We start from the raw sequence: 23,194 nt of genomic DNA on the forward strand, positions 1-23,194 counted from the left end.
CTATTAGAAATATCTTTAAAGTTTTGTTATAGCTTTCCTAGGTTTTAGAATTTTCTATGAATTTCAAAAGTATTCTGGCATGTGATTCTAATTAAGCATTTGGCTAAGTATACTAGATACAAATTATGGGTTCTTTCTCATGTTTTAGATGCACACCCTCCTGGGTCAGGGGCACATCTCACACTGTAAAGTGAGAGGGTGCCAGTGTAGCACAGTTTAGCAGTAAAACCCACTCCCACCCCTGCTCTTGGTTTTGTCTTAAAAAATGCCCCCTCCCTCAAACTTAACTGTAGTTTGTATTTTCACCTACTCTCTGATCTGGGTATCACTCTTTTAGGTGTCTGGTTGCTGGCCCCAAGAGTCCCACCATGTCCCCATCAGTCAAGCTCCTCTTATTTCAGGATAACTCTGTCCTTTAGATTTCATTGCCCCAATTTTCATTATTTTCTTGTTTTTCAGACTAGCTCCTGCATTTGTTCATAACCAACTCTATCAGAACCATCTAACTGTACACTAGCCTCCAGATCACTGTGTGTAGGCCTATGTTTTTGCTGGTTTGATATTATTATTAAAATTGTATCTATTTTTTTTTTGGAATTTTCAAAATGGGTCCAGTGTCTGTTTCTGCCTGTATGTATTTTATGTTGATCACAAACTGATAGCTTTAAATCAGTGATTGAGAATCCTGGGTTCATCAGTCTTTGAAGCCCGGATTGAATTTTATGTACTAGAAACTATTGAAACAGTTCTCACTGTTGGTCTGTTTTTCTCTAATTGCACTGATCTTATAAATAGTGGTGTGACTGCAGGTCAGCTATGCAAGCACACAGAGTGTATTTCATGTTTTGCCTGCATGTATGTCTATGTACCACTTGCATACTTAGTGCCCACAGAGGCCAGATGGGGCATTGGATCTCCTGGAACTGAAGTTACAGATGGTTATGAGCAACCATGTGGGTGCTGGGAATTGAACCCTGGTCTTCTGCAAGAGCAGCAGGTGCTTTTAACCATGGAGCTATCTCTCCAGTCCAATAGACTATATTTTTTAAAAAAAATAATGTCAGGTTAGCAGTTTCTTAACCACTGAGTCATCTCTCTAGTCTCCTTAAAGTATATATTTGTAATTAATATCTCAGTTATTTATAACTGGAACTCTGATACGTTTTCAACTAGAGTTGTTTTATAAGTATAGACTTCTAACGATGGACTTGACCTCTCTTGTTTTCTTTCCTGAAATCAGTACACAGAAGGAGAAGCTAAGAAAAGAGGAGTGGTTGGCTGGGTGAAGAATACAAGCAAAGGGACTGTGACAGGTCAAGTGCAAGGTCCCGAAGAAAAGGTGGATTCCATGTGAGTAGTAAGACCAGCATGTCTACAACATTTGTGAAGCTGTTTTGATATTTTGATGTTTCGTTGGATAATAGTGGCACCAATGGCCAGATTTAGTTCTCGTGGATTATAACTAGGATGGAGTGTTTGTAGGTAGGCCACAGTCAAAGTGGCATTTCTTTGTTGGGAATAAACTTCTCTCTTGGGCAGAGTTCAAGAAGAACTATTGCACTGCTTCCTAATATGTCATCTCAAGTCTCCCCCAACATGGAGTCCATATCCAGGACCCAAGTATTTATCATTTCAAATGTTAGGACAGAGCACAATGCCTGAAGATGGTTCTTGATGTTCTTAATGTAGTCTTCAAGGCAAAAAATTGCCATCTCCATTCTATTGTATAATAATGTATTTACCTAATTGTAGTTTTATTTTTCTGATAATAGAATTGTTTAATGAATACTATTATTACCATAGTACAAGCCTTACAGTCTAAAGGAGAGCAGATTCAGAGTGAGGGTGACTGTGTCAAGTCTGTGTAATACCATTTCCAAAGGCTTTGACTTTTTAGCTTCACAATTTCCACTGCTGTCTAGAATGCTAATTTTTTAAAAATAAAATAGTTAACTTTTATTGAGCATTTACAACATGTTGGGAATGAGGTAAACACTTTGCATGAATTATTACATATAGTCTTTTCAACAGAGCCTATGAGTTAGATACTAAATCATAGTTTATTTATAAATTATCCTTTTTTACTGTTTTCATGCTTCAAAAGTAATATTTTTTTTTCTTGTTGTAATAAGCATGATAACAGAATGTAGAGATATGACAGCAAAGCTGGTTACCACTCTTTCCTGTTTCCTTCTCCTGAGTGGAACCTGTCCCAGTGGCCTTGAGAATACCTTCAACAGCTGCCTCTTTTCTTAAAAACATTGGTGTACAGTAAAATTTATTGGATTTTGTGTGTATGGGTGTTTTGTGTGAATGTTTGTCTATATACCATGTGTATTACTGGTGTCCAAGGATGACAGAGGAAGGAGTTGAATCTCCCGAAACTGGAGTTAAGCATGGTTGTGAACTTCCAAGTAGATTCTAGGAATTGAATCTGATTCTTCTGGAAGAGTGGCCGGTGTTCTTAACCACTGAGCCATCTCTCTAGTCTCCTTCAAGTATATATTTGTAATTAATATCTCATTTATTTATTACTGGAACTCTGATATATTTTCAACAACATGTTTTCATTTGATATGCATTTTTATAGTCAGTTAGTTTATAATGACTGAATTCTTAGTTTTCTAATTTATTTAAATATAGCTATGTATTTGCATTTTTATGTAAAATTGTGCACCCTCTCTTAGTGTTCTATTGCTGTGAGAAAACACCATGTCCAAAGTAACTCATATAGATGGAAGCATTTAATTGGGGGCATGCTTACGCTTTCAGAGGTTTAGCCTATTATCATCACATGGGTAGCATGGTAGCAGGCAGACAGACATGGTGCTGGAGAAGTAACTAAGATGGATATCCTGATCTACAGGCAGCAGGTAGAAAGCCACTCACCTGGCATGGGCTTTTGAAACCTCAAAGTCCACCCCTAGTGACATTCTTCCTCCAACAAGACCACACTATCTGTACCTTCTAATCCTTCTTTGTTCCACTGAGGACTAAACATGCAAATACATGAGCCTATAGGGACCTTTCTCATTTAAACTAAAACCTCCTAGCCACCAACTTGAAAAGTCATGTCTAAAAGTGATCTTACATAAAACATGAGTTAACAATTAACCATTAATTAACAATAGGATTCTCATAAAATGCAGAAAATATGTGAGACATTGTATAAAACTGGTAGTTATAAGGATAAGAAAATGCAGGTGATTGTGAGTGGTTTAAGAGTGGAGACTGTGAGAGGAGTAGAAGCTCAAGCCACTCATGCTGCATTCCTAGTCCTCAGGTAAGCACGGATTGGATGTTACTTGACATAAATGAAGGCATGTCACTGTCTCCTTTCTTCTCAAACCCTTTATCCCCCTTGCAAGTACTGAGTGCTAGCAAGCTGGTTTGTAACCTTCTATGTTGTGTCCTGGTCACATTCTCTCTTTCTTTCTTTGTCTCTGTTCCTTACAACCACACAGACAGAGAAAAGGACAAAGACTTTTTTTTTTATACTTTGGCATATAAACATCAACAATTTTTGCACAAAATTTGGTTTTTAAAAATAAAGCCATAGTTTCCTATATCACATTTTGTCACTTAAGATGCTTCTAAGAAAATTCTTCTGATGTATATTCTTTTTAATGTATGCTTTAATAATAATAATGTGTGCCATTATTTGTTATCTCATTGCTTTGAACGCTTGTTTTTGTTACTTGCTCTTTGCAGTAGGAGGATGCTGCCATAAGCCTTTGATTGGTCCTTTTATCTTGTTTTTATGGGGTGGATTCCCAGGAGTGTGATTTGTTGAGGTGTATTTCATGTAAAATATTCACCAGACTCTGTATTAGTTTCATTTCTATTGTGATAAAATGCTGACAAAAGCAGCTTACAGGAGACAGGACTTACAGTTCCAGAGGTTGTACAGACCACATGCTGGGGAATGCATGGCCACAGGAGCCTGACTACACATATCAGTAGTCAGAAGTAGACATAGAATGGGAAGTAGGCCAAGCTATATGACCTCAGTGCTTACCCCTGGTGATGTATGTTCCCCATCAAAGATCCACTTCCTAAGAGCCCATAACCTTCCTAAACATAGCCATCAGCTGAGGACTAACTGTTCAATCACATGAGCCTATGGGGGACATTCCTCATTCAAAGCACAGTGGACTGCTTTCAAAATTAGATGTAGAAATATGCATTTCCCCCTCCTCATTCTGTTAGCAATTGCTATTGTTTCTTTTTTGTTTGTTTTTGTTTTTTAATCTAATTAGCTATGGAGTGTAGCTAGAGTTTTCCTGCCTGGCCCACAGTCAGGACAAATCTCTTTCACCCGCCAGTCCCAAGCCGCTCAAACCCGATCAAGTAAACACAGAGACTTATATTGGTTACAAACTGTATGGCCATGGCAGGCTTCTTGCTAACTGTTCTTACAGCTTAAATTAATCCATTTCTATTAATCTATACCTTGCCACGTGGCTTGTGGCTTACCGGTACTTTACATCTTCCTTATCCTGATGGTGGCTGGCAGTGTCTCCCCCACCCAGCTTCCTGTTCTCTCAATTCTCCTCTCTGTTAGTCCCGCCTATACTTCCTGCCTGGCCACTGCCAATCAGTGATTTATTCATTGACCAATCAGCAACACATTTGACATACAGACCATCCCACAGCACTTCCCCTTTTCTTTTCTTAAAAAGGAAGGTTTTAACCTTTACACATCTCCAAAGTCAGCTTGGTATATTTGGGAATTTGGGCGTAGCTTCTCTTACTACTTCCTGCTGGAGGGGGGCTCTGTATCTTCTGGAGAAACAAAGAAAATTTTAGGATTATGGAGTAGTCCATGAGGGTGTATTGTCTGAGCCAGTTGCCTTGAAACGTTTCTGGATGTTGGATCATCTGGGCCATGGTGTCATCGGAGACCTTTCAGGGGGTCTTGGCTGGTCAAACCTGATGTGTCTTAATCTGGAACAAATCTAAAGCCTCTGGCTTTCTGTGGAAACAAAAGCAGAGTCTCCTTTCCAAAGTAACATATCCTTATATCCAAATTTTGAAGTCAAGGTACCTTTAAAATATGTATATTGGTTTAACTTAGCTTCCTTTACAATCAAATATCTCTCTGTAGTTAAGAATCCCAAAGACAACACAATCCAGATTTTCTGTGTGATATCCATCTTTACGGGGCTTATTTTTTATATTAATTTTACTGTCTCTTTAAAGACTTTATTTTTTAAAACTATGTATTTGTTTCTGTAACTGTATATATCACCTTTTTAATCTCTTTCAAGCCTACGTATATTTTGCACACATTTTAAACTATTATATCTGAATCTGTCTTATTGTGAATCTATTGCCTTAAACTGCAGCAGCTGTGGCTGCTGGCTCTGCCCACCTCAGCTTCCCAACATGGCTGCGGTATGCTTACCGCCAGCTCTGGGAGCCATCGTGGGTCTATGCTTTTATCCAAGCAGCATGTAGCCCAGAAACCTCTTTTTTTTGTTTTGTATTAGCAAAGGCTAAATCCACCAAGCAGCTTAATGTGCCACTTGCAGAGGCCTCATTCCTGCCATACCGCAGGTCGAGCGCGCACACTAGGAACCCACCAGTAGCTCAAACCGGCAGCTGCCGCTCATTTGAGAGAGACAATTAGGAACTGTTTTTAGCTCCGTTTTAGAATCTTTTCTCAGTTTTTAGGTGGAAACTCTTGCCACCACGTTGGACGCCATTTGTAGCTAAGTTTTCCTGCCTGGCCCACAGTCAGGACAAATCTCTGCCACCCGCCAGTCCCACAACTGCTCAGACCCAACCAAATAAACACAGAGACTTATATTGGTTACAAACTGTATGGCCGTGGCAGGCTTCTTGCTAACTGTTCTTACAGCTTAAATTAATCCATTTCTATTCATCTATACCTTGCCACGTGGCTTGTGGCTTACCGGTACTTTACATCTTCCTTATCCTGATGGCGGCTGGCAGTGTCTCCCCCACCCAGCTTCCTGTTCTCTCAATTCTCCTCTCTGTTAGTCCCGCCTATACTTCCTGCCTGGCCACTGCCAATCAGTGATTTATTCATTGACCAATCAGCAACACATTTGACATACAGACCATCCCACAGCAATGGAGTGGTTATTTTAATGATTTAATGGAGAAAGGTACTTTGGCAGGTTGGAGCCAAGGGGTACCACAAAGTCGCATCATGTAACAGATCCCACTTGAGAGCCTTATGGAGGGGGAAGCAGATCAGCCTCTGAATGAGGGTGGAAGGAAGAGAGAGCTGGGAGAGAAGGTGCTAGCTTTTTATAGGGTATAGTGCATGCATGTAGGGAGAGTGCATGGCTTCTTGAGGCAGAAGCCACAGTGTCACATCTTGGCCGCTGCTGCTGTCATGTCCTGATGTCACTTGGTCCCCAAGGGCAGGCTGGTATAAATGCCTGAATACTAATAGTTATTATTTACATTAATTACATTTCTCTAATTAGTAATTAGTTCAAGCAGTATCATCCCTATGGCTGCACAGGTTTGTCCTCACAAATTCCATTTCCCATCTGTCCCCTGTTTTCCCATTGTGATGCTTGTCTCTTACCAATATTGAGGTGGTTTTTGTAGACTGGTAAAGGTTCCAAGCCCATAGTGTCTGCCATTTAGCTTTGTCTGTAATAGTTTTTGCAACATAAATTGTTTTTAACTTTTATAAACTCAAATATGTTTTTTTTCTGGTTAAGTAGTATATTATGCTGTGTCCTGGGTTTCCCCCCTAATTTTTGATGCTTTATTTATTATATTTAAGCATTTACTCCATCTGGAATTCCTTTTTATTTGTAATTTTAGAGAATGAACCATGTTCTACCAGATGGGTAGCCAGTTGTGCCAGCATCACTTACTAATTTGTGCTTTATGCCATTCAATTGAGATATATTTTTGTTATATATTAGAATGTAATATCAACTAGATTTTAGCTTTGGAGTCTGTTCTACCCCACTGATCCATTTATCTCCATACTAAGTCATTATTGATCCAATTTCAGTCACGTTATAGCATTTTTCTTTTCACTATTCTTTTTTTTTTTTTCTTTGAGACAGGGTTTCTCTGTAGTTTTGGTGCCTTTCCTGGAACTCACTCTGTAGACCAGGCTGGCCTTGAACTCACAGAGATCCACCTGCTTTTGCCTCCCGAGTACTGGGATTAAAGGTGTGTGCCACCACCGCCCAGCTAAACATTGTGTGTGCTAGTTACCTTGTTGGGTTTTGTTTGTTTGTTTGTTTGTTTTGTTTTGTTTTTTGTTTTTGTTTTTGTTTTTTTTTGGTTTTTTTGCCTCCATGTAACATGTGCATGTGGTGCCCTTAGAGGCCAGAAGAGGGTGGTGGATCCCCTGAAACTGGAGTTTCTCACTGTTGTGAGTTGCCATGTGGATTTTGGGAACCCAACTTGGGTCCTTCCCAAGAGCAGCTAGTAGTCTTACCTGCTCAAATGTCACTCCAGTTCCCAGTTTTTGTTTTTGTTTTTTAAACCTACTTTCTTTTTTCCCTTTCTTTTTTTTGATATTTAATTCTTTTTTCTTTTTATTGAAAATAGATTCTTCTCTCATATAATACATTCTGACCACAGTTTCCTCTCCCTCCACTCCTCTCAGCGCGCCCCACCTCCCCTCTCTCTCAGATGAGTTCCCCCTCTATTTATTCTTTAGAAAAAAGCAGGCCTCCAAGAGATAACAGCCAAACAGGACAAAACAAGATACAATAAGACAAAGCAAAATCCCTCTTATTGAGGCTGGACAGGGCAACCCAAAAGGAGGAAAAGTGTCTGAAGAGCAGGCAGAAAAGTCAGAGATACACACAACTCCTACTGTTAGAAATCCCACAAAACCACCAGGCTAACAGCCATAACATATAAGCAGAGAACCTGTTGCAGACCCATGCAGGCTCCATGATTGCTGCTTGAGTCTCTGTGAGCTCATGTGAGCCCTGCTTAGTTGATTCAGTGGGCCATGTTCTCCTGGTGTCTTTCATTCCCTCTGACTCCTACAATCTTTCTTTCCCTTCTTCCACTGGGGTTTTCAGATCTCCAAGGGAAGGAACCTGATGGAGACCTCCAATTTAGACTCTCTCTGCATGCATAATGTCTGCCTATGGGTCTTTGCACTCACATCTGCTGCTTGAGGAAGCTTTTCTTATGACAACTGGGCAGGGCACCGATCTATAAGTATAGCAGAATATCATCAGGAATCATTTCATTGACTTTTTTTTTTTTTTTTTTTTTTTTGGTCAGTCATGTTTGATTCTACACTAGGTCTCGGCTCTCCAGTTTCTGGTTCCTGGCCATCCAGGCAGTTTAGGACATGGGCTCCCTCTCATGGCCTGGGCTTCAAGTTAAACCAAACATTGGTTGGCCATTCCTACAAGTTCTGCAGCACATCTCACAGGCAGGACAGATTGTACCTGGGAGGTTTTGTGGCTGGGTTGGTTTATAGGTTTCTCTTACCTGCATAGTACCTTCCTAAACCAAAGAGATTGGAATGTAGGGGTGAAGGCTCCATGCCTTCATCAGCTGAACCTAAATTCAATTAGCTGTGTGGATGTTTTCCTCAGCTATGGGGCCCCACTTTCAGTTTTCAGAGAGTGACCTTCTGTCTTAGCATCAGTGTGGGTTGTTTAGGGATCTCCATGGAACCTCCTTGACCAACAACTCAACCTAATGTAGTCCAGTCCCACCACTGGAAGTTTTGCCTAGATACAAAAGATGGCCAATTCAGACTCTGTATGCTCTATTCCTAGGTTCTAGGGTCACCCTCATAGATTCCAGAAAGATTCCACTGCACTAGATTTCCCCACTGCCCCCCAAATGTCCCCCAATTCCAGCTATCTCTACCTGCATTCTTTGCCTCCATCTCTCCTCCTCCAGCTGATCCTTCCTACTCCCATGCCTACCTGCCCCTAGTCCACCTGCAGAATCAATTCTATGTCTCCTTCCCAAGGAGGTCCTCTTTACTTAACCTCTCTGTGTCTGTGGCTTGTAGCTTGATTATTATTTATTTTACAGCTAATACCCACTTATAAGTGAACACATACCGTATTGTCTTTCTGGGTCTGGGTTACCTCACTCAGGATGATTTTCTCTGTTTGCATCCATTTGCCTGCAAAATTCATAATGTCATGTTTTTTTTTGAACTGTTGAGTAATACTACATTGTGTAAATGTACCACATTTTCTTTATCCATTCTTCAATTGAGAGACATCTAGTTTGCTTCCAGTTTCTGACTATTATAAATAAAGCCACAATGTACATAGTTAAGCAAGTGTTTTTGTGGTAAGGTAGAGTGTCTTTTGGGTATATGTTCAAGAGTGGTGTAGCTAGGTCTTGAGGAAGATCAATTCTGAATTTTCTGAGGAATCACCATATTGATTTCCATGGTGGCTGTTTGCTTTCCCACTAGCAATGGAGGAGTGTTCCCCTTGCTCTACATCCTCTCCAGCATGAACGGTCACTTATGCTATTGATCTTAGACATTCTGACACATGTAAAATGGAATCTCAAAGTAGTTTTGATTTGCAGTTCCCTAATCGGTAAGGATAATGAACATTTCTCAGCCATTTGAGATTCTTCTATTAAGAATTCTCTGTTTAGATCAGTACACCATTTTTAATTGGATTATTTGGTTTTTAATATCTAGTTTCTTGAGTTCTTTATATATTTTGGATATTAGACCTCTATCAGATGTAGAGTTGGTAAAAATCTTTTCCCATTCTGTAGGCTGCCTCTTTGTACAATTGATGGTTTTCTTTGCCTTACAGAAGCTTTTTGGTTTAATGAGATCCCATTTATTAATTGTTGATTTTAGTGCCTGCACTAATGGTGTTCTATTCAGGAAGTCTTCTCCTGTGCCAATACATTCAAGTCTATCCCCCACTTTCTCTTCTATCAGATTCAGTGTATCAGGCTTTATGTTGACATATTTAATTCACTTTGGTGATAAACATGGATCTATTTGCATTCTTCTACATGCCAACATCCAATTTGACCAGCACAATTTGTTGAAGTTGCTTTCTTTTATCCAGTATGTATTTCTGGATTATTTAGAAAAAATCAGGTGTCCTTAGGTGTGTGGATTTATGTCTGGGATGATCTGTGCTATCCACAGGAGGCATGGATGGGGAAGGGGCTGCAGCTGTTGTTCTGTTGCAGCACTTGGGGCAACCCTGAGAATTGAGTCTGGGGTAACAGGGAGAGTAGGGAAGGTCTGTGGGCAGTTTACCTGATCTTCTGGCAGAAGTGGCCTATGGTTGAGCTGGGGTGTCTGCCTGAGTTGGGGCCTGGGACACAGATGTGGCCTGAAAAACCTACTTCCTTATGCATTATTAATTCTGAAGTTTAATAAATCCTTATCCGCTTATCTGGAATTCTGTTATCTTTACTTTTTAAAGAATTTCTGTCTCATGTGTATGCTTCTTGTTGTTGTTGTTGTTTGAGGCAAGGTTTCTCTGTGTAATAGTCATAGTCCTGGCTGTCTGGAACTTGCTTTGTAGTCCAGGCTGGCCTCAAACTCATAGAGATTTTCCTGCCTCCACCTCCCAAAATCTGGGATTAAAGGCATGCACTACCACCATGTGCTTTTTATGTAAGCATTATTTTTAGAAGAGTTTTAGAAAAATTATGAAGATAATATAATTTGCATATGTTCCTTACCTAGTTTTCTACTAACAATTTTCATTGATATGATATAGAGGTTAATTAATTAATATTGACACATTTTAGGGGCTGAGTAGATAGCTTAATCAGTAAAGTGCTAGCCAGGCAAGCATGAGGACCCCAGTTCAACCCTCAGAACCCACATAAAAAAGCTAGGCATAGTGGCACATGCTTCTAATCCCAATACTGGGTAGTAGAAATAGGTGGATCCCTGGGGCTTGCTGGCCAACCAGTCTAGGCTACTTAGGGATGTTTGTTCTTTGTTCAGGGTAAATATACTTTATCACATTGAGCTCTGATTGTTTCTGATTTCAAAACTACAACATTGATGTCAGGATCTGTATTAGGGTTCTCTGAAGAAACAGAACTGATATAATGAGTATATATTAAAGGGGAATTATTGGCTTTGTTTGCATAATTTGGTATGGAGAGTCCAACAATAGCTGTCTTACCAGATAGGCTAAGAACCTGATAGCTGTTCCCATTTGGCTCTGAAAACCTGGAAGTTTCCTGGAGAACTGCTAATATTCAGTCCATGTTGGAAAGCCAAATATAGGTCCCAATTTCAGTGAGAAATGCAGCAGCAGCAGCAGCAGCAGCAGCAACAACAATATAAATGAGTTCACCAGCAAGAGTAAAAGGCAATTAGGCAAATTCTGTCTTTTCCCTGGGCTGCCACTAGAGGGAGCAGCCCACATTTAGAGTGGGTGTTCCCACTTAAAATCATCTGATCAAAAAAAAAATCCCTCCCAGCCAGGTAGTCAGTGGTGGCACACTGACTGCCACCCAGCACTCAGGAGGCAGAGGCTGGTGGATCTCTTCTCTATGAGTTCAAGGCCAGCCTGGTCTACAGAGCTAGTGCCAGGACTACACAGAGAAAGTGTCTCAAAAAACCAAAACAACAACAATAACAACAACAACAACAACAACAAATCCTCACAGGAATTCCAAACAGCTTTCCTTTTAGTTGATCCCAGATTCAGTCAATTTGACAACCATGATTAAGATTATCTATCACAAGCCCACCCCTTGTCAACTTGACACAATACAGAGTTGTATGGGAAGAGAGACTAGATGAGGAATCTGGATCAGGTTGGCCTGTGAACTTGTCTGGATTAGTTAATTGATGTGGGAAGGCACAGCCTATGTGAGTACCACCATTTCCTATGCAAGGGATCCTGGACTGTGCATGTGTAGAGAGGAAGCTGAGCACGGTCCAGCGTGCATTCACTCTTTTCCCTCTGTCCTGACTGTGGGTATGGCGTGATGAGCCACACTGGCTTCCCCACAGTGATGGACTATGACCTGGAATTTGACCTTAAATAAACCCTTTCTCCTCAAGTTGTTTTTTGTCAGGGAATTTTACCACAGTAACAGAAATTAAACAAAGATAGGGTCTTAACAATAGAATACTTTGTAGAACACCTTAAATACTAAATTCACAATTTATAATTAAGCAATTGTCTCACAGTGTTTTACTTTCTCTGTCTTTTATTAGAATATACATACCAAATAATGGCTTTTATTATGACATTTCTGTAGTTGGACTTTTTTTGCCTGGATCATTGGCTCCCCAATAATGACATGGAGACTTATTATTAATTATGAATGCTCAACTGTAGATGTAACCAACCATCTTACTAAATAAGAAACACAGAACCAATGCAAAGAAGAAAGCCAAGAGATCAGAGCTAAGAGCCTTACCCACCTGCTGCAGCTAGCCTCTTCAGCCAAGAGACCTCTCCGAAAGAGACCTACTTCCTGTCTGTTTGTCTTCATATAGACTTTCTGTTCTGCCTTCTCATTGGTTGTAAACCCAACCACATGACTGCCTCATCACTGCCTGTCTGTATAGACCTCCAGGTCTTCTATGGTTGGTATTGAGATTAAAGGCATGTGTCTCCAATGCTGGCTGTATCCTTGAACACACAGAGATCTACCTAGCTCTGCCTACCAAGTGCTGAGATTAAAAGCGTGCACCACCAATGCCCAGCTTTTGCTATGGCTCTAATAGCTCTGACCCCCGGGCAACTTTATTTATTAACATACAATTAAAATCACATTTCAGTACAAATAAAATATCACCATACTCAACTGATAGCTTAGGCTTGTTTCTAACTAGCTCAAACTTAAATTAACCCATTTCTCTGTATTGCTCATCCTCCTTGTTCTGCCTCTTCTGGCATCTCTGCTTTCTTCTTCCCAGATTCCTCCCTGTCTGGAAATCCAGTCTAGGTATTGGCTGTTCAGCTTTTTATTAAACCAGAGTGACACATCTTCACAGTGTACAAAAAAAGTTATTCCACAACACATTTCCCTATATTTATAATATTTTGGGTTGTTTTACATTTATTTATTTATTTATTTATTTATTTATTTATTTATTTATTTATTTATTTATTTATTTTTGTGTGTGTATGTATGTGTGTGGAGGTTATCTTGTGGAAGTCTGTTCTCTCCTTCTACCATGTTCTAGGGTTCAAATGCATGATGGCATGCAGACAGACATGGTGCTGAAGTCCTACATCTTGCAGGCACCAGGAGGCTGACTGAGACACTGGGCAGTGTCCTGAGCATAGGGAACCTGAAAGCCTGCCCCGACAGTGCTGCACTTTTTCCAACAAAGCCATATCCCCTCCAACAAAGCCACACCTCCTAAGTGCCACTCCCTATGAGATTATGGGAGCCAATTACATTCAAATGACCTCAGAGTATTTATGACAAATTTTATACCATCATATTATCTACCTATAAATGTCAGTGATTGATGCAAAACTGGCAATATCTGATAAATTTTAATTTATAGAATAATTTCATTGTTCCATTTAATTTTTTATTGTGTTTCTCTAATGGAAAATCTGCTTACCCATTAATACACAGTCTAAGCCCCACAGCAGATCGGCCTTGCAGTGCCAGAGCACAGCACATGACCTGTCAGTCATGGAGCCCCAGAGGCCTGTCTGTTTGGGTCAAGGTCGGTTGGACAGTGGTTGCTCTGGGACTTGCCCCTGTCTGAGGAGCAGTCGTTCTTAATCTTGAATTTTTGTCTTTGTTGTTTTAGCTCCTTGTTTTACAGAAATAAATTCTCCATATGTGAAAAGAATTCTTTCAAGGAAAGACACACAAGAGACAAAAAGTGATCACATTATATGATCACTTGTCCCTATGCTTGACTGACTGATAGAGTCATAAAATTCTACAGGCTGACAAGTTGACTCAGGGTAAAGGCACCTACCATAAGTGTGATGTCCTGGGTTTGATCTCTGGAGTCCACACTGTGGATGAATCATCTGCTCAGAATTCTGAATATGTCATGTCATGACTTCTAGTGTTGTTTTTTGAGGTTTGATGTTATTTGAAACAAAACATTGAGAATCACAACAGTTTCTTCTGCTTAGAAGATTGTTAGATGTTCAGTTTATCCTTATCCCTCTTTTCCACATTTTCATATCATCTGCTCCTGGACATGTTTCCAGTTTCTTTAAACACTGGATTCTTAGAGGAGGAAAATGGTATATGTGTGTGTACACAATAATTATACACATTTACAGGTCATGGTGTGAAATTTCAGTGTATTCAGAATGTGTAATGATCAGATCAAGGTAACTTCTATCTATGACGTAAACATTTATCGTTTCTTTGTGTGTGGCAAAAACAAAATCCTTGATATTAGCTATCTTGAAATATACAACCCATTATCAATTGTAGTTATCTTATTCTGCTCTATAATATTAGAAAGTATTTCTTCTATCCAGCCATATCCCTGTACCTTTTTAACGATTTTTCCTAACCATCTCTCTTCCACACTAATCTATTTTCTACTTAAAAATACACTTATCTATTTAATTGTGTGTACATTTGCCGGGATGTGGCTGTCAGAAGACAACTTCTAAGAGTCAGTTCTCTAATTCCACCATGTGGGTGGTCAGCCTTGGCAGCAGACACCTTTATCCACTGAACCGTCTCACCGCCCTATATTCCTCTTTCATGAAACCAACCTTTTAACTTCCGTATATGTATGATCATATGATACTTGTCTTTTTAAACCTAACTTATTTCATAGCATAGCATCCTGCAGTTTTGTCCATGATTCTGTGAATGGCAGGATTTTATTATGCTTTTACAGCTAGATAGAATTCCATAGTGAATATGTAGCACATTTTCTTTATCCATTCATTGGGTGGTAGACACTTGCTTTCTGTTTCTTGGCTATGTAAAGAGTGCTGCTGCTGCAGTGAATATGGGCATGCAGATATCTACTTAACACACTGGTGTCACTTCCTCTGAATGTATGCTCTGCAGTAGGATTACAAGCTCAAAGGAAAGGTCTAGCTCTAGTTTTTTAAGGATGCTGCCTGAGTCATATTCCCACCAACGGTGTATAAGAGTTTCCCTGAGAGACTTCTTTTCTTTTGCTATATCTTTCCCTCTCTCCTCTTCTGTGTGGACCTGATGCCGTGATTTTCAACTTCACCTGCCTAGTGAACAGCATTATTTAGGAATGAGCCTGGACTTTGCATCCTTGATATCTCATTATTATGTTTGCTTCCACTCTGTGAATTAACTGTTCCTATTTCATGGCATGTTTGTTTCCTTTCTTAAAAAAGGTATCACATGTGTTTTGTTTTGTTTTGTTTTTTTCTGAAAATGTCATCTTTTGCATTGTTTGTGTTTTCCTCCAAGTTCCTTTCCTCTCTCCTTTTGTTTTTTCTCTTTGTTTTGTTCTGCTTCTCTTGGGCATGACCCAGGCTTTCCTTACAATCATATTTTCTTTTTCTTTTTTTTGAAGGTGCTGGTAATGGGATCCAGAACCTCATACCTGTTAGTCAAGTGTCCTACCACTGACCTATATCCCTAAACTCTAGTAAATATTTCTGCTGTGTGGATAAATCATAGTTTACTTAATCATTTATCTACCATTAACATTTGGGTTATTATTATAGTCTTTTGCTATTATAATTCTCATTACAATGAACATCTTTGTATAAATGCTTTATTTTAATTTGATTGATAACTGTTTAGTTGGTACCTATTATATGTATGATACCCACTATCCCAGTGTGATCAAGACATAAGGTTGAATTTCTTGTGTGAGGAGACTGTCAGTAAACAAACTAGATATTTTCAGATGAGGGTAAGTTCCATGAAAGAAATAATGATGATCTTTCTTCCTTAGAGAAGATGGTCAGGGGAAGGCTTTCTATGGAGAGGACTTGTGAGCTGAGGTTCTCTGAGCAGCATGGTGAAGAGGCTTCCAGAACCTCTCCATCTCATTTCAGGCAGGAGCCAGGAACAAGAGATCCCTAAGGAACCACCCTCAGTCACCTATTTCTTTGGCTAGGCCCATCTTCTAAAATCTCAAGAATGTCTCAAAATAACACCACTGTCTAGTAAACAGATATTCAGAAACCTGAGCCTTTAGGACTATTTCAGAATCAGACCATATGCCCTTGAGCCCCAAAGGCATGTCATGGTCCTTACACAGTGAAAAATCCATTTAGTCCTTCAGAAAGAATCCCACCACCAAAGTCTTAACAGTTCCAATATTGCTCAAAGGTCTTTTCTAAGAATCAAGGCAAACTTAGCAGAAAGCTTCTATTAAGACAAAATGAATTATATACTTTCAGCATATAGCAGCACAGAGTAAACTTTCCCATCATAGAATGGAAGACTGGCGGCATGGAAAGGAGGAAGGAATTAAAGCAAGATGGAGGCCCAGCAGGACAGATGAGAAATCCTGCAGCTTTTCCCTAACCTTGTGTGAGACAGTGGTGTTGAGAGCTCTGCTCTAATACCTTGGACAGCCCTGATCCTGTGTCCTTCTGTGCAGCCCATGGGGCCTTCCTGGCTTTTGGGCTGTTTCACTCACAGCCTACCACATTTCTTGATAGTTGTTGCAGTGTTCCTGACACTTCTAACATTCTGGAGAGGGAAGGTCTTCACTGTGGTTTAGGCCTCATCCTCATAGCTTCATATATCGCCTTCTCAGGAGCTGCCTATAGGTACTTGGTCTCATACTGCATGGCCAGGGCTTTCTTCTGAAATCTGGGTAGAAACTTCCATAACCTAATGGCTCTGCATGTCTACAAAATTAGCAATATGTAGACTATGCCAACTTCTGCTTCCAGTTTGAGATTATTTAGATCTCCTTGGACCACAACTGCAACAGCCTCTGTGCTCCTAGGCTACTGAAGCTGGGGAAGCCCTTTCCTGGGACTCCCTTTTTCAAGCTGACACTGCAGCTGCTCTTCAAGAAAAAGTCTTTCAAATGAGTTGACTGGTGTATATTTGGAGCTTGCAAGGGCAGAGTTGGGCCAGTTCCTCAGGTGTCTTTTTTGAGACAAGGTTTCTCTGTGTAACCCTGGCTGCCCTGGAACTTGCTCTATAGACCAGGCTGACATCAAACTCAATAGATCACCCTACCTCTGCCTTCTGAGTGCTGAGATTAAAAGTATATGCCACCACACCTGGCTAAAAGCAGTAAGTGATAGTCATACCACAGCCTGAGTGCTATATTCTGTCTTGAGATTGATTTCCTCTGCCAAATTAGTCTTACTCTTTAAGTCTCAGGACATAGGTAAAAAGAATATGGAAAAATTATTTTCCAGAATGTAATAAGAATTAGCCCCAAGTCCAGTTCCCAGTGTAGTCCTTATTTCCAATGTAAACCTATGAGCTTACTCTTTACTGTCTACATTTTTGGCAGCATTCTTTTCTTCTGAGCTCTTATCAGCTTACTCATTAAGTGTAACATTCTAGACCTTCTCTGGCACATGGTCCAGATGTCTCCAAGTTCCTCCCACCAACCAGTTCCAGAGAACTAATAACTATGTGTTCATGTAATCACAGTAAAGACTTCCTTGGGACCAATTTTCTGTATTAGTTTTTTGTGCCCCCACCTCCCATGACCAGAATACCTGATGTAAGTAAGGGGGAAGGTTTTATTTTTTGGCTCATGGTTTCAGAGACTTCATTAAATAATTGTCTGAGGGAAAGGCAGGAAGGGAACTTCTTCACCTCTTTGCAGAAAAGAAGTAGAGGAAAAGACAGGAAGGGTCCAAGGATAAGATACCCACAAGGCCACTTCCTGAGTCCTACTTTTTCCAGCAGGGTCCTATCTCCTAAGGTATCTAGAACTTCCCAAAATAGTGCCACTAGCTAAAGACAAAGTATTCAGCACATAGGTTAGTGAGGTGCTTTGATTCCAACCATACTGTTGTGCTGTTGTTTTCCATTGTCATTGTGGCTGCACCTGAGTCCATGGCTGTTTCAGCCAATAATTGCAGCTCCACAATTACTGGCCTGCTTTTCAGGCAGTGGCCTGCGGTGATATATTATTTGTGCTCTAATAAATAAAGCTTACTTGGAGATCAGAGGAAAAAGCCAGCCACTATGTTAAACATAGAAGTCAGGCAATGGTAGCACATGCCTTTAATCCTAGCATTTGGGAAGCAGAGATTCATCCAGATCTCTGTGAGTTCAAGGCCACACTGGGAACAGAGCCAGGCCTAGTGGCACATGCCTTTAAATTCCAACAGTGGTTAACCATGGAAGTCTAGAGGTCTGTACAGACAGACAGGAAGTGATAGAGCTGGGTGGAAATAGGAAGTGATGTAGCTGGGCTGAGAGAGGAAGTAAGAGGGCAGGGACAGAAAGGCATATAGGTGTGGGTATACAGAAAGTAGCTCTCTTTGGAGGCTGGAGAGTTGGTGAGGTGAGGTTGGCTGTAGCTTGTCCTATTCCCTGATCTCTCAGTTGTTACCCCAAGATCTGGCTCCAGGTTTTTTTTTTTTTTTTTTTTTTTTTTTTTATTAATAAGACCATTTAGCAATTTGTCTTACAGTGGCCTATTTCCTGCTGCCGCCAAATATGTAGTTTTTAACCAAATATCTATAGTTCTATTTATCAATAAGACTCAGGAATCAGAGGCTGGGGTGAAAATCTGCTAGCTCAGAGAGGTTGAGGAGCAACTAGCTGACCTTTCCTTTTTGCCAGCATCTCAGAAAGAGAATGTCCTTCCATTGCACCAAACCAAAAGAGACTGCCACACTCAAAGTCCCTCCCTACTACTTTCTGTGCATCTCTCTATCTATCTTCCAAATGGATTACTTTCTGTCAACTAGTTGCTGGCTCCACCTCCTGACCCAAGGTTGATTTTATTTAATTAACACAAATGTAAACTCGGGGTTCACAATGTGATCAAATATCATGTAACACTGTGCTGCTAGAGTGGACCAAAAATTAGAAAAGAGATTGGAATCACGTGGATAAATGAACTATAGTATACTGTGGTTTCATAAGTAAATAAGAATAATTGGTAGAATTGGTAAATACAATTTTATAATCAGGAAATGATTATTATGTATTACCCTGGATCAGCAGCATCAGAATTACTTGGCAGCTTGTTAGAATGTAAATTCTTAAGGGGTTCACAAGCCTGCACTGCTAGCTAATGAGCTATGGACAAGTGATGGCTTCAGGGCAAGGAAGAATCTGTTTCCTTTAAGAATGGGGGCCCCACCAATGAGTATATGGGCAGCACAAACTGACTTAAAAGAGGCCATGAAATATGTATGGTTGTAGGAGAATGAATGGGGAATGAATGAGCAGGATTAAAATAGCATGTGTGAAATTCTCAAAGAATTTATAAGGTTATTACATTAATTTTTAAAAGTGAAGAAAGAAGCTGGGTGTGGTGGTGCCTTTAATCCCAGAATTTAGGAGGCAGAAGCAGGTAGATCTCTGTGAGTTCAAAGCCAGCCTTGTCTACTTAGTGAATCTCAGGACATCCAGAGCTATATAGAGACCTTGTCTTAAAAAACAAAAACAACAACCACAACAAAAAACAAAACAGCACAATCTTGGGTTTTTCTTGAGCTAAGTGATTCCAAAACTCTCCAGAGTAGGGTCCGGCAGTTTTTGTTTAACAAGCCTTCCAGGTATTTCTGATCTATTCCGATGCTTCTGAACCATAAAATAGAGCAGTAGATACTGAACAGTATCTTGGAAAATACAGTAACTGAAAAGCTTGGAGATAGCCTTCAATACACTAGATTACCTTTCTACCGCAGGACAACTGAACTGGAACTTCTGGCGCTGAGACTCAGGCATTAAGCTAGTTTTGGTGATACCAAAGTACAGTCAGGTCCAAGAACCACCAATCTTGTCTAACCTCTGTTAATAAGAAAACCCAAGAAGAGATGAGTTGTTCAAAGTCAAGGAACAAGTTCAGGTGAGAATGTTATCTCTTGAATCTGTCCCAAGATGTCTTCATACTGCTTTAAACACCAGTTCAATTTCTACATAATTTGCCCAAAGGTAATTGTTCATATATAGCTGCCTGACTTGTAGAAGAAATTAGATACCAGACAGTATGATAAATGATTCAGCTTTCTTTTATGTTGTCTTTTATAGTTTAGAAAGTTAGTGGGGATTTTTGTTTGTTTGGTTTTTGTTTGTTTGTTTCCTTTTATTGTTTCTTTGTGGATTTCACATCTTTCATTCCGATAGATCTCCCCATTTCCACGAATCTGCCCTCTGTTGCCCTTGCAATCTCCCCACCCCCAAATCAAAACCAAATTTAAAAGAAAAACCAAAACCCAAACAAAATAAACAAAATAAAAACAAACAAAAAATTAAAAATAAAAAAGAATATTTTCGTAACGGCTGTAGTGTGGCCCATTGCGTCACACAGTTTACCCTTTAGTTCATTCATCTTTTCTTGCATATTCACTGCCAAGAGTCATTGGTCTGGCTCAAGGCCCCTGGTTTCTGCTATACCACCAATAATGGGCTCTCACTGGAACTCCTCTTGGATATCCTATTGTCCTGTGTCATGGAGATCCTGCTGTTTTGGATCTGTAGGTTCGTCTCCTTCACATGCTCCAACAGTTCATAGATGGTGGTCATTGGGTGGGCCAAGTCATAGACCTGGGTCTGGGTCTGAGTGGTAGTTTGCTAGCTTTCCCTTATCTTCACTACCTGGGAGAGCTCTCCAGCACTGCCCTGGCTAGCTCATGCAAGTGCAGCCTGCAGCCAGAAGCCAGCCGGACCAGTTCTGCTCTCAGGCCCTCAGGTCCCCTTCACTCAGCTCTACTGTTTTGCCCAGGCAAGGTGCCCTCTCTCCTGACTGCTGTAGAGGGAATGGGGGCGGGGTCAGCTCTCCTCCTCTTACCCCCTCAGGGCTGGCTCACCTGTGTCTCTGACAACAGGGTCAGCTCTAGTGTGCTGCCCAGGTGGGTTCAGGGCCCACTCCCCTGTGTGCTGCAGCTGGTGAGGGGCAGGGCTTGTTCTCTCACTCTTGTGACCCCAGAGCCAGTGCTCTTGCTTGCTGCAGGAAGCAAGGGACAGCAGGAAGAGGAGAGCATTTTTCCCTCACCCATGCAACCACATGACAGATGAGGGGAGGCAGGGTCAGCTCTTTTGCTCTCATGCCTTCAGGGTCAGCTCATCTGCATCACTGACCATAGGGTCAGCTCTAGTGTTCTTCCCAGGAGAGATGCACACCTCTGGTGAGGGCTGGGGACATTTTCCCCAAGTGTGGGGGTGAGCTTTCTCCCGAGGTGTGGGGCCAGCTTGCTTGCTGCAGTATCCAGCCAGGGGCAGGCCAGTGAAGGGTGGGCCAGCTCAGCACAGCATGGTTCCAATAACCCCTGTGCTAACATAGGCCATGAGCATCACCACAGACCCCAGCTGCAGCAGGATTATGGACCCACACATGGCCCTTGGCAGCAGTTTGTGCCCAGATTCCACCTCAGCCTCAGTAGCAGCTCAGACCACTCAGATCAGCATGGCCCCAGTGGCAACATGGTCCCAGGTGACTGGCCAGAGCCCTCAGTGGCAACTGGAACCATGGACACCACCCCGGAGGCCAGGGACCTAGACATGGCCCTAGGCAGTGACCCGTGCTGGTCTCTCCATGACTCCAGGTACAGCACCAGCCACCCAGATCAGCGTGGCCCTGGGTGTGACATGGTCATCAGAGAGCGACATGATCCGAGATGACTGACCAGACCCCAGTCATCTGCATGGCCTTTGGTGACAACAGGGGCCCCAGACATCAACTCAGACCCTGGCTGCTGTAGGGCCACATACCCATGGCCCTTTGCAGCAGCTCTGGCAGGGATGACACCATGACCCCAGGTGACAGTTCAGGCCACTCAGCATGTCTCTGGGGGCAGCATGGCCCTCAGATGCCCTTATGGGCACAGATTGTGGCTCAGACCCTAGGCATCTATGTGACCTTTGGTGACAACATGGGCCACAGACATCAATACAGACTCTGGCTATGATAGGACCACAGACCCATACATGGTCCTAGGCAGTGGTGTGGGCCTGATGTCACCATGGTCCAAGGTGGCAGCACAGACCACTGGGACCAGCATGGCCCCCATAGCAGTGTGACCCTCAGACACCAACATGGTCCCAGGTGGCAGCCCAGACCCCTAGCATCAACGTGGTCTTCAATGGTCTCAGGAGCCATAGACATCAACACAGACCCTGGCTGCAGCAGGACCATGGACCTAGACATGGGTCCTCAGCCGAAGCCTTGGTCTGGATGACACTATGACCCTATGTGGTAGCACAGGCCACCCTAATTGGCCTGGCCCTGGTGGTGGCACAGCCCTTGGACACCAACATAGTCACAGGTTGTGGCCCAGATCCTTGTCATCCAAGTGGCCCCTGGTAGCAACATGGACCAGGAACATCAACACAGAACCTGGTTGTGGCAGGAACATGGACTCAGACATGTCCCTTGGCAGCAGACTGGGACAGATTGTCACCATGGCCCCAGGTGGCTGTGCAGGTCACCCAGATTGGCATGGACCCTGTGGGAGTGTGGCACTTGGGCACCAACATGGCACCAGGTGGCAGCCCAGACCGCAGGCCCCTGAATGGCCCCCAGTGGCAACAGGAGCCACAGACATCAACACAGGTTCCCTCAGCTGCTTCAGGGCCATAGATCAAGACCTAGACCTTGGTCATAGGCCAGGCCCAGACCGCTCACTGGACTTGGGTGGCCAGCTGGCCATTCATGTCAGCCTGTTCCTCACCACCCGAACCTCTCCAGATCTGCCTCTCTCCCCAACCCACAAACCATTGTACCTCTCCCTCTCTTCCATCTCCCTACCCTGTACTCTCTCATCACAATGGTGCCAAACCATCCAGCACAAGGACTCTCGGTTGGGTCACAGGTGGAGCTTTGTTGAGTACTGCCCGCCCCAACCATAAGGTATGGTGTGGAGCTGTTGCCTTTCCTCTCTCTGGTGCCCAGGCCTGGAGACCTCAGGCAGTACTTGGTATGATGATACCTGATCCTGGGTGATTGTGATCCCCACAGACCAAAACGTCTGGTGGGGCGGGGCCATCCATGTTCACTGCCGAGTCAGACCCAGGTGGGGCCTGAAGCTCCTGGTTGATTGTGGGGAAATTAGTGTTTTTTATGAGGGCTTTTAAAAGGATTGTGAACATTAGTGGAAAGCATGTAGATCTGGGTAAATGATATTTCTTTGTATATAAGTAAAACAAG

The 23,194-nt window shown here is 42.0% G+C and overlaps 1 protein-coding gene across 7 annotated transcripts in view; it reads left to right on the forward strand.

The window, feature by feature from the left end:
- Acyp2 (acylphosphatase 2) overlaps positions 1–23,194 on the forward strand; it is a 205,213-nt gene that overhangs the window by 33,765 nt on the left and 148,254 nt on the right. For all 7 annotated transcript variants that reach the window (XR_008217388.1, XR_008217389.1, XR_008217386.1 and 4 more), the window contains one exon: positions 1,241–1,350. Coding sequence is in view for 4 of the 7 variants with exons in the window: in XM_052734567.1 (XP_052590527.1) it covers positions 1,241–1,350 (110 nt within the window). In the remaining 3 variants the exon portion in view is untranslated. The remainder of the gene's footprint in view (positions 1–1,240; positions 1,351–23,194) is intronic.

The sequence above is a fragment of the Peromyscus californicus genome, unplaced genomic scaffold (genome assembly GCF_007827085.1).
Source record: "Peromyscus californicus insignis strain IS unplaced genomic scaffold, ASM782708v3 Scaffold_13__1_contigs__length_99412109, whole genome shotgun sequence".
Lineage (NCBI taxonomy): Eukaryota > Metazoa > Chordata > Mammalia > Rodentia > Cricetidae > Peromyscus > Peromyscus californicus.